The 12,381-nt window shown below is 39.4% G+C and overlaps 1 protein-coding gene across 2 annotated transcripts in view; it reads right to left on the bottom strand.

Moving 5' to 3' along the window:
* Positions 1-12,381, bottom strand: part of CDH20 (cadherin 20) — a 220,430-nt gene that overhangs the window by 37,568 nt on the left and 170,481 nt on the right. For both annotated transcript variants that reach the window (XM_032293654.1, XM_032293655.1), the window contains exons 5-6: positions 11,744-11,911; positions 7,247-7,434 (exon numbers count right to left, since the gene is read on the bottom strand). In XM_032293654.1, the coding sequence (XP_032149545.1) occupies positions 7,247-7,434; positions 11,744-11,911 (356 nt within the window). The remainder of the gene's footprint in view (positions 1-7,246; positions 7,435-11,743; positions 11,912-12,381) is intronic.

Genomic DNA, 12,381 nt, shown 5'->3' with positions numbered 1-12,381 from the left:
TTTATCTGTAAGTCCCTGACTGGGGCTGCTGCCTTTCTTTTTAGAGATGCCCTGCCCAGAGAGGATGAATCTAGAGAGGCAGTCTGGCTTTGGAAAGTTGTGGGAGGCTCCACTCAGTTCAAATTTCCTGGCAGCTTTGTGTACACTGTGAGGGGAAAACCGCCTACTCAAGCCTCAGTAATGTTGGACGGCCTTCCCCACATCAAGCTCGAGCTTCCCAGGTCGACTTCAGACTGCTGTGCTGGCGGTGAGAATTTAAAGCCAGTGGATCTTAATTTGCTGGGCTCCATGGGGGTGGGATCTGCTGAGCTAGACCACTTGACTCCCTGGCTTCAGCCCCTTTTCCAGGGGAGTGAACGGTTCTGTCTCACTGGTGTTCCAGATGCCCCTGGGGTATGAAAAAAGAAAAAAAAAAACCTCCTGCAGTTATCTTAGTGTCTGCCCAAATAGCTGCTCAGTTTTGTGCTTGAAACCCAGGGCCCTGGTGGTGTAGGCACCTGAGGGAATCCCCTGGTCTGCAGGTGGTAAAGACCATGGGAAAAGCATAGTATCTTGGCTGGAGTGCACTGTTCCTCATGGCACAGTCTCTAAGGGCTTCCCTTGTCTGGGGAGGGAGTTCTCCAACCCCTTGTGTGTCTCATGTGAGGTGATGCCCCATCATGCTTCAGCTCACCCTCTGTGGGCTGCACCCACTGTCTAACCAGTCCCAATGAGATGAGTCGGATACCTCAGTTGGAAATGCAGAAATCACTCGCCTTCTGTGTTGATCTGGCTGGGAGCTGCAGACGGGAGCTGTTCCTATTAGGCTATTTTGCCACAACAGTGTCCTTTGAAGAGCAGAAAACTCTTAACTTTGATGAAGTCTTGCTGTTTCTCTGGTAGGTTGGGATTCTGGTGTCATATGGAAGAAATCTTTGTCCAATCAGGATTACGAAGATTTTCTCCTGTTTCCTTTTAGAAATTGTATTGCTTTAGCGTTTTACATTTAGTTGCATGATTCATTTTGAGTTTTTCATGGGGTATAATCGAGGTTTATTTCTTTATTTTTTTGCAAATTGTTTCCAATTGTTCCAGCATCTGCTGAAAGTGCTAGAGTGAGTTTTTATTATTGAAATTCTTTTTAAATAAATTACTTAAGACTTTAAGCTATGTAAGATTTTTGTCTCCCTCACTTCCACATTTAAAATGAAAAACATTGCCCTCAATACTCTAAACTTTATTACTTATGTATTTATTAACAGAGGCAAACTCTTGCTTATGTTGCCCAGGCTGGCCTCAAATCCTAGGCTCAAGAGATCCTACTACCTCCATCCCAGGAAGCTGCAACCACTATGTTCAGCCCTTAAAATTTAAATTGCCCACACTTGATATATGAGTTTTGGCTTTTCCCTCTTGAATAGTTTGTGTTCTTTTTATTTTAAATATCAAATAACTGCCTATTTCCATATTCATAATAGAAATTTTAAAAGTAGTAATATCTAAGAACCCAATTTCCAAATTTAAGAAATTTCTTGAAGTTAGAGGATACAAAAATGAAAAGCCATTATATCCTTAAAAATTGAGTCATGAAAATTAAGGCACAAAATGGTAATGCAACTTTAATTACTAATTAAGGAGAATTAAGTATTCTGTTCTTTGTTCTCTCAGCACATTATCATACTTCCTTTTTGGCCCTTCTTTTGTATTACAAGTATTTCTTTGTGCATTGATCGCACTCCCCAGACTCATGGGCAAAGGCTATGACTTAGTCAGATTTTTATTCCCCAGTGCCTAGCAAAACAAGAAACTCAAAAGGTAGCAAAAAAAAAAAAAAAAAAAAAAAGGTTACATTGAACAGTACAAAAAGTTTCTCAATGTGAGTATTAACATTTACTGGTTGAGTGATAATATATACAGATTTTGTTAAGGTATTTTAGTAATTTAAGATGCACAATTTTTCATATTTTGATATTTTAGAAATAGGGTTGCTTCTCCAATTGATGATGACTTACAATTGCTATAGTCTCAATGAGGGGCAAAGGGATCTTTATAAGCAGTAGTTGTTACTGCCTGTGTAAGCCAAACCTAGTCAAAGCTATTCATGTTGTACTTTGGCAGAGTTCTGCACATTGTTGGTACTGCACGTGTTGAGCTTTACTGCCTTCTAAAATGTCTTTAAAAATGTTACATTATGATTTGGCATTGAAACAAGAGTTATCGTATAGAGAGAACAGCATGTGAACAGCAGCATGCAGTGAATCTAACATTGGTGAAACAAATTTGTATAACTGTGCCTACAAGAATACTTTATAGACACTAAACTAGGAAATAGGAAAGCATGGTATTATTTAAATTGGTAAGAAATTTTCTTAAATGACCCATAAAACAATGATGAGATTTATAATTCATGACATCTTACATTTGATGAAATGTAGAATTTTTGTTCTTTGTGACCTGCATAAGAAGAGAATGGACTCTAAACAATTGCTTCTTGTTGCCATAAGACGTAAGATATGCAGAAGACTAGAAAATGGCACATCATGCTCATTCAGAGTAAAGAACATCCTGAAAATTATATATTTCAAGTTATACTTCAAGCATTTAAGAGACTGAAAATCGATTGATTGATTGATTACTTAAAAGCTAAAACGGCCAAAGGTATTGGGTAGTAATCAGTGTGGTTTCCTGAAGACCCAGTTCTGTCAACGCAACTCAATTTCTCTGTTTGATAAAGTATGTACTTCTTAGGCAAATAATACAGGCCTAACAGAAATAAATCAAAATCAGAACTTTTGTTTCAAATTTATATGACATTATTAATTACCAAGTGGGAAGATGGGCGTGGAACAGACATCTGAGTGAATGTTGTTCCAAAGGCATAGATTTGAGAACAGTCAATGACCTCTAAAAGTATTTATTATATGTGATTTGTCCATCTATGCAACTTATTGACTTCTTTCTTAATTCCATTTTCTGGCAACTCGTAAGTTCAGAAGAGAAATCAAAATGACCTTGGCAAAATTGATATATATTTTGATTAAACATGGATATCATTTTAGTAATGATAGTGAAAAACAGTTCTGTCTTAAGAGCCTTCATCTTTTCTGCAGGTAAGGGAGCTGGAGAAAACACATTTTGAGATTTTTTTCAGAGACATAGTTGTTACAGGTAATAGACTTTTTAAAACAAGTTGCTTGTAATAGAATCTAAACTATATTGTGATAATCTAACATAAATTGATATTATTTTATTATTTAGAATTATACATTATTTTAAGACATAGATAACATTTAAATATTGAGAATCCCAAAAGTTTTTTTTCTGATTGCTTAATTGTTTGAATAGAGTTTTTGTACTAAAGAAACAATAAGGCTGATTACAATGGCTCACACCTGTAATTTCAGACCTTTGTGAGGCTAAGGCAGGAGTATCACTTGAGCTCAGGAGTTTGAGACCAGCCTGAAAAACATAGGGAGACCTTGTATCTATATATATAAAAAAAAATTAGTTGGCTATGATGATCATGGCTCACTGTAGCCTTGACCTTGTGGGCTCATGCAATCCTTCCACCTCATCTTCTGAGTAGCTGGGACTACAGGCTGCAGTGAGCCATAACCATGCCAGTGCACTCCAGCTTGGGCGACAGAGTGAGACCCTGTCTCAAACAAACAACAAAAAAAATTAGTTGGCTGTGGTGGCACATGCCTGTAGTCCTATGACTCAGGAGGGTGAGGTGGAAGGATTGCTTGAGCCCATAAGGTCAAGGTTGCAGTGAGCCATGATTGTGCCGCTGCACTCCAGCATGGGCAACAGAGTGAGACTTTGTCACAACCAACCAGCCAAAACTCCAGTAATTCAGAAATTGGATTTGCCTTATTTACAGTTACCAGCCATAGTTGGCAATGTATTATGCTTTACTTGAGGCATACCACATAGTAGGGGACCCTATGACATATACCAAATTAGTATTGTTATTTTAATCGCCTATTATAATTGTAGCATGTGATATTAATTCTCAAAGAATGAGAATAATATAAGAAATTCTAGTATTTTAATTACATCTGGATTTGTTTGATTATTTAGAAGTTAATCTCAGCATTTTGCACTGTTTCAAAGTCACTATGTACAGGATAGAAAGTCTTCTGGTTTGTGGAATTCAGGATCCTTTGCTGTGATTTTTTTTTTTTTTTTGCTGTGATTGACTGCATCTTAAATAAATACAGAACAAGCATATGAATTCGTCCTTTATTCCCTTCTAAAGCAGTGTTAATTCAGTTCTATCAAATAGCATAGAAAAAAGTTATTATACACACACATTAACTCGTGTTACATTTTAATGTTATGACTATTGATTTTGTCAAGGTTGTCAGTGACCTCCATGGTCCTAAAGCCTTCGGTTAATACCTGATGTTCTTATTTGACCTGTAGCAGCCTTTGTCACAGGTGATCACTCCTTCCCTTGGAAGCACGCTCTTCATGCCTTCAGGACACTGCACTTCCTCAATATTCCTCCTGCCCCCCAGTCTCTCCTCAGTCTCCTTTCCTGTCCTTATGTTTTCCCTGACTTCTTCATCTTGGGGTGCCTCAGGGCTTGTTTCACTGTCCTCTTTCTGTCTATGTTCAGTCCCTTGGAATCTCATTTGTTGTATTTGCTTTAAGTACCATCTGTATGCTTATGATTCCCAAATTTATATTTCTAGCCCAGGACCCTTCTCCAAACTCCTCACTCTTATGAATGTGTCTTATGTCTGTTAGACACCAAATAGCCGTGACATGTCTCTACTTGGTGTCTAATAGACTCTGCAAATGTCACATGCCCAGAACTGAATTCCAGTACCTGTCACCCCTGCCAACTGCTCTACTTGCAGACTTCCCTGTCTCAGTTAATGACAGACAGCTCCATTCTTGTTGTTCGGTTGACTCTTCTCTTTCTTCCATATCTTCGTCCACATTTTTAGGAAATCCTTTTTGCTCTACTTTGAAAATATGTATAGATTCTAACCACTTCTTATCACTTCCATTCCCACTTCTTAGGGGAAACCCTGATCATCTCTTACCTGGATTACTGGAATAGCTTCTCAGCTGGTTTCTGTGTTTCCACTCCTCTTTTCTTAAACTCTCCCCACCTCAACACAGCCTACTGAGTATTTTATAATGAAACCCAGCCATGTGATCCATCTGTTAAAAATCCTTCAATCATTCCCTACTTAGAGTAAAAACCAAAGTCCTTGCAGTCAGCCTATACGGTCCTACATGATCTGGCTCCTTTGTTACTTTTCAGACATCATCTCCTAAGAGTCACCCCCACACTCAGCCTTATGACACTGCCCTTGCTGTTCTTGAAAGACAACAGACATGGTCCCACCTCAGAGCCTGCATTGGCTGTCCTTTTGCTTGGAACACTTTCCTCAATAGTTCCATGCCCATTCTCTTGGGACTGCCATGTACGCTTTTCACCAAGAGTCATTTATAGGCACCTCCCACACCGTCAACCTGCTCCACTCAGTGGTATGACTCGGCTCACTGTAAGTCTTTGCATAAATGCCACTTCTCTGTGATGCCAGTTCTAACCACCCAATTTATTTTATTTTATTTTTCCATAAGTTATTCGGGTACAGGTGGTATTTTGTTACATGAGTAAATTCTTTAGTGCCGATTTGTGAGATTTGGGTGCATCCATCACCCAAGCACTATGTACTGCACCATATTTGTAGTCTTTGATCCCTCGCCCCCCATCCCACTCTTCCTTCCAAGTCCCCTAAGTCCAGGGTATCATTCTTGTGCCTTTGCATCCTCACAGCTTAGCTCCCACTTATTAGTGAGAACATACGATGTTTGATTTTCCATCCAGGTCACTGGAAATGCTGTTAGTCCATTGCTTTTTATAACTGTGTAGTATTCCATTGTGTGTATATATATATTTACGCCACAATTTCTTTATACACTCTTTGACTAATGGACATTGGCCAACCACCCCATTTAAATTTGAAATGATCCTAGCTTTCCTAGCCTCACTTATTTTTTTCTATTCTGCCGCTCACCCCATGTCAATGGTTACCTTCTAATAAACTACTTTAGTGACTTGCTGTTTTGATTGTCTTCTTCCCTTGCTAGAATGTAAACTCCATGAGGTCAGAGATTTTTGGTTGTTTTATTTACTCTAAATGCCTATAACAATATCTGGCACATAGCTGGCAATCAATAAATATTTGTTGAATAAATCATTTAAAATATATTGGGTTTTAAAATGTATTCAAAATAGAGAAGAAAGATTAAGTCAATGAATTTTAAAATTAATGTATTTCATTAGACATATATTTACTAGGGAGTTAAAACTTCAATTTGTAAAAAGTTTTATCTTCTAGCTAAGTAGATCCATATGTGCTTTATGTCACAGAAAGAATGGATAGCTTATCTTGGTACTTTATCATAAAACAAAGGAATTTCAAGTAATAACAGTCATTTGGCAGCTATGTTTGATAAAGCTTTTTAAAGTTTAATTAGAATTTATGAATCTTTGAGAAGCAATTAAAAATTCCCTGCATGTTATTTATTAATTCATAAATAATATTGTGGCTTGCTTTATTGTTATGTATGGTATGCTACAATGCATGTGTTATTCAAGTGCAAATATTGATCACTTCATTAACATCATTAGCGAATTAAGCTACAGGAGTTTTTTTTTTTCTTTTTTTTGAGATGGAATTTTGCTGTCATTGCCCTGGCTGGAGGGCAATGGAGTGATCTCAGCTCACCACAACCTCTGCCTCCTGGGTTCAAGTGATTCTCCTGCCTCAGCCTCCCAAGGAGCTGGGATTATAGGCATGCACCACCATGCCCAGCTAATTTTTTGTATTTTTAGTAGAGACGGGCTTTCTCCATGTTGGTCAGGCTGGTCTCGAACACTCCCAACCTCAGGTGATTTGCCTGCTTCGGCTTCCCAAAGTGCTGAAATTACAGGCGTGAGCCACTGCGCCCAGCCGCTACAACAGTTTTTTTAAGTGGCTAGGTAGAAGGAATGTATTTAGAAATATATTTTTTATCATGACCTGGTACCTTTTCAGTAAAATGATGGCACAGCCAGTGTTTGCATATAAGCACAAAGATCAAGAGGTTTTCTGTGTGTGTGTGTGTGTTTTAATAATAGGAAAGCGCTTTTATCAGAGGATTTGGGGCAATTCATATCAATAATACAGCAGTCCTTACTAGCATTTCATATACATTCAAAGCACCCATGAACATGGTTTAGAAAATGGAGTTGGATTACCTTCTTCACAGTTATGATACCAACTTGGAAATTGGGATCTGTGCTAATGTCAAAGGCATCTGCACCGTCTCCATCCACAATAGTGTATTTCATCTCTGCGTTGATGCCTTCATCCAAGTCCTTGGCAAACACTCTCCCCACAGTGGAGCTAATTGGAGCTGATTCCAACACACTCATCTGGTAATGTTCTACAAAGAAAAGCCAGGACACACATTCTTGATAATCCATCACTATAAAAATTCCTCACATTATCGTATCTTATCAGGCATGCTGTGCAAAATATCTTTTTTTTCTGGGTTCTAAAAGTAAAACTTGAGTTTTTACAGATAAAAACCGAGGTGCAGAAAGGCTGAGCAAACCGTCATACTGGTCATGGCCTGTACTGGATGTTCAATAAGGAGGAGTCAAACAAGTTTGAGTAGAACAGGGTGAAAGCAAAACAACTTCGTCCTAGTGACCGGAGCTTGAGTGGTAGGAACTATCTTGCATTCAAATCTTTTAGTACTTCCTAGTGAACTGAAGTATTTCCTCAAACTGCAGTTCCTTATGAGAATGACAAAATAAACACTGTGGTCACAAAGTGCATATTTATTCTGTTTATGCTTCAAATGTTCACCTTTTCTTTCATGGTCTTGCCCATGTGCTGAGTGCCCATCTCTACAACCACCTGCTCAGAGGTCGTGGAGACCAGTGATCTATAAAGGGGGAGCAGCCGTGGAGAACAAGCTCCAGCAGCTCCATGTGCTGCCCCTCGGCGTGTCCTTGCACCCGAGACTGCCTCAGGCTGCCTCTCCATGGCCAGACCCTTCATGCTTCCTGTTTTCTTGTTCCAGAATAAAATATCAAAATGGTTCTCACATGTGTAAGAAGCTCAGAGTTGGCAATCTCCTTTTAGACGTGGTATCTTGAGCTCACAATTAAATTTAGTCACTTTCACTTCCATGAAGTTGTACTTTTACCAACTTACCTTTTCTGGGGATCAACTTTTTGATGTTCTTTGTTATTTTGTCAATCATAATGTGACTAACTAAATAACAAAAATCACACAATCACGTTTTCAGTATGTACATATTCCCTTTTATTCTAATATGTTTGTAAGCAATGGGGAAGATTGGGATGTGAGGGCTCGAGTTTCAAAAAGATTCAGGGAGGCTGACAGCACCCAGCCAGCTCATAGCACCCTGCCTTGCACAGGAGAAGACATGATACTTGTTCTTTACAAATATGAGCCAGGAAATCTTTAATACTTGTACTAAGCTGGCAGGCGATTGGATTTCATGATCTCTTTCCATTTACTTCCAAAGTTGTTGATGGATTACACTTTGCTGTTGTAGAACTTTTGGGAAAAACAAGCATCTGTCAACAATTTTCCTCATCCCAGGAAAGCTATGTTATATGTTTAAATATCTACGTACAATTTCTGCACACGATACATTATGTTATAAATAGAGAGCTTGAGATCTTGATGTTTTATTACATTTGGTTCCATTAAAGGTGACTGAGCTTGTTCAATGTAAAATATTAGGTGTGTTATTTTGTTGGCATCCTGTATTTAGTTATAGTAATATTTGTAGAAAAGAGAAGCAAAATGGAATTCCTACAACAAGGAATCAGAAGATTAATTAGGGAGAAGAGTATATCCAAGATACGTTTATGGAATATCAAGGTCATCTAAACTTAGTTTTAGCAAATAGATGGGGAACTATTTAATGAAGAGAGAATGCAAAGTTTTAAAATGTCAGAAAGGAGGAAGCAGAGATAATGTGTGTAGAATGCATAGAGACACAGATATTTAATTTTTTTTACATTTCTATTTTGTCTTCCATGAAATATAATCCATACTTCCACTCTATCCTAGAGTCTCCACTAAAACTGTATTTTGAAAAAGTGACAACTTAAAATGTGTGCTTTAGGATGTTGTTAGGATGTTGGTTTGGGGCTGGGTGCGGTGGTTCATGCCTGTAATACCAGCACTTTGAGAGCCTGAGGAAGGCGGATGACTTGAGCTTAGGAGTCCAAGACCAGCCTGGGCAACATGACAAAACTCCATCTCTACAAAAAATACAAAAATTAGCTGGGTATAGCGGTGTGGACCTGCAGTTCCAGCTGTAGTTGAGCCTGGGGGTTGAGGCTACAGTGAGCTGTGATTGCACCACTGCAGTCCGGCCTAGGTGACAGAGCAAGACCCTGTCTCAAAAAAAAAAAAAAAAAAAAAAAAAAGATTGGTTTGGGAGGCATGACTAAAACCCCAGTAATCCTTGTGTTGTGTTCCGCAATTGTGAAGCTGCTGTGCTTGGGGTAACGTGACTCATGACTCCTGACAATATGTCCAAACCCATCTACCTTTCAGCTATTAATAACCTGAGCTATGTAATAACCTGGTTCTTCTGTCCCTTCTGCCTTCATCAGAGGCACCTGTCTAATGTCAACTGTAAAAGCGAATAGTTCAAGAGTGTTCAAGAACTTACGGTCTATAGTGTGAGTAATGTGAGCCCCTCATGAAGTAATGAAGATGGAACCCACACGATCACCAAAGCAACACAAAGCCCAACCATGTGGCATTTCATAAACTGTTCCGTGATGCTCTCGTGTTCTGCACTGTCTGACCAAGCAACTTAGGAACTTACTTACTTGCACCCTTTGTGAAATGCTTATCTATTATCCTGCCTTTTCCATCATGAATGCTCATGAGGACTTTGTGTGTTCAATTTGTATGTAAATATTTGAGCTCTTTCTGTGTTTACATAGATAGAATGGGAGGTTCACTTGGTCTGGCTGATTCAAAATGCAACTATTCATCTGACATTCTGGCTAGTCTGCCTTGACTCTCTCATTTTAGTTTAGTTATTTTTTTTTAAAGCCCCATTTCCCCAGCTAAGTCTTTCACCTGCAATTGCACTTCCTGCTCTCATTTCTCCCGCTGCTCCCTTCAGGCATCTGCTTCTCAAATTCACGTCTCCATTCCTGGGCTCTGTTCCACAGTCATAGCTCTATATTTCCACTTTCCTTAAGGATGTTCAACCTGATTGTCCTGCTGTCACTTCATATTCAAATCTGAATCTGTCTCCCTCCTTCGCTGCCACTAGTTCTATTATGCATCCTCTATTTTTATTAGTAGTACAATCCTTCTCCCTGTCATCCAGAGTGAAAACCTCATTGTCATCTTTGACTCCACCTTCTGCCATGGTTTTCCCTTAGCCAGGAAATCAAGAGGCAGAAGCCCATGTTTTCTTATTTGTACCATTCCACTCCTCCTGCTGCTTCCTTAAGTCCTCAGCAGTTCAAGTCTGGGCCACTCTAAACACCTCCTAACTGACTCTTGACTCCCCTGCTCCTAGTCTCTGCCCTCGCCAACCCCTCCTCTACATGACTACCAAGTCAGCCTTTCTTTATGTCTCTTGCTCAAAAACTTTTCTATGGCTTCCACTAGAGATACAACACATTTTAAAGAGTAGGTTTTAATTTTAGGAGTCTTTGAACATAAAATGAAATTGAAAACTTATTTCCAGGCAGGATTTTTTTTCCTCCTGCACATTTTTACTGAAATGAGCTCTAGGACAGTAGGTACTTTGTTTTGTTTGTACACAGCTTCGTGTTCCATTCATAGACTAGTGCCTGAAGTAAATATTTTTTGAAAGAATGAATGAGTGACTTCCCCTTCTGGAATGTTTTTTTTTTTTTTTTTTCCTGTCTATATAAACCTGTTTTTACTGTTGTTGTTGTTTTTAATTTTTTTGATCTATTTTTGTTTGAGAATAAACCTGTTATATTCTGAAACCCTCTGTTGAAATCTCATCCTTCTACGGAGGCTTCATTCATTTCAGTTTATGCATTTATCTCAATTTTGCACTATTCAAGTGGCACCAAGTTCTACTATGGGTTAATTTTTCCTGTGTGTAAATGTGTCCTCCCAAGTGGATTTAAAGCTTCACAGGGGCAGGGACTGGATTCCAAGTGTCTTGTGCCCCTCATGCCCAGCACTCTCACAAAGCAAGTGCTTGGTACCTACTGGACTGATTGGTGAAGATTGTCACATGGGTGGGTGTGTCCATCTACAGCATTGGCTATCAGTGTGTGCATTCTCAATGGAGTAATATTGCCCCCTCCCGGGGAAAAGATAGGTCTGAGAGGGTGTGATGAAAAAAATCTTAGCCATTACAAGTTTGTGGCCCACTAAAGGTCAGCTCTACCCAACAAAACTTATTCCTTAGTATGGAATTTTATGTAGGGTGGGTGGGCATGGCAATCAGGAAAGAAAGTCTAAAAAGATTCCACAGGGAGATGGAAAAAATGTTTGAAAAACCCTGGTTTAGTACTATGGGAAGCTCGGGGCCTGAAGGGAACTAGTTATGCGAGAATTGCATGATGAATGTAAGAAAGGAATCTACGAATAATTGAATTTAACGAGGAAACCCAAACTGGCCTTTCTCCTGTACCACTGTAACAGGTGTGTCCCTCTAGGTGGCAGGTCTGTGCTCTCTTGGGTTAGGTACTCACTCTGGGGAAAGCGGGGTGGGTTATCATTGACATCAGAGAGCGTGATGTTGACTGTTGTGGTTCCAGCTAATCCCCCAAGCTGCCCTCCCATGTCCTTGGCTTGGATAATCACTTCGTAGTATTCTTTGGCTTCTCTGTCCATGTTCATGAGCGCTGTCCTAATTACACCTGCAGGATAGAAACAACTTTGTTTTTAAAAACAAAACCACAGGTCCCATTTTTTAAAGATTGGTTTCTAGGTGTCTCCCTGGTGCCTAATGCCTAGAAGTGAGATATAAGTCAACTGTGCTTTTAAATTTGAGGCAAAAATCTCAGCTTCAAAAACGGGCTGTACTGAAACCAGTGATGAATGAAAACTATTTTATTCCAGTGGGAAGAGCTCAGAGGGCTGGTTTCCTCTGGCAACATTACCTAAAGTGAACAGGAGATGGCAGCAATGCTTCTCTTACAGATCTGGGAAATTGAAGTCCAAGGCAGTTTCAGACAGCGTTGTTTCATCAAAGAAAACTGGGGGCTTTGGATCCAGAAAACAAAGCCTCATATGTCTACAAATCTGTGAATTTAGATAATTCTCCCTCAGTTCCCCAGCCCCTAGAGCCCTTGTAGTGTGAATGGCTCTTCTTTAGGTAACTCATTCC

Source organism: Sapajus apella, unplaced genomic scaffold, assembly GCF_009761245.1.
Source record: "Sapajus apella isolate SASKATOON/1434 unplaced genomic scaffold, GSC_monkey_1.0 scaffold30, whole genome shotgun sequence".
NCBI classification, from domain to species: domain Eukaryota; kingdom Metazoa; phylum Chordata; class Mammalia; order Primates; family Cebidae; genus Sapajus; species Sapajus apella.
Note: the sequence above shows the minus strand (reverse complement) of the source record. Positions and strands in the feature narration are given on the sequence as shown.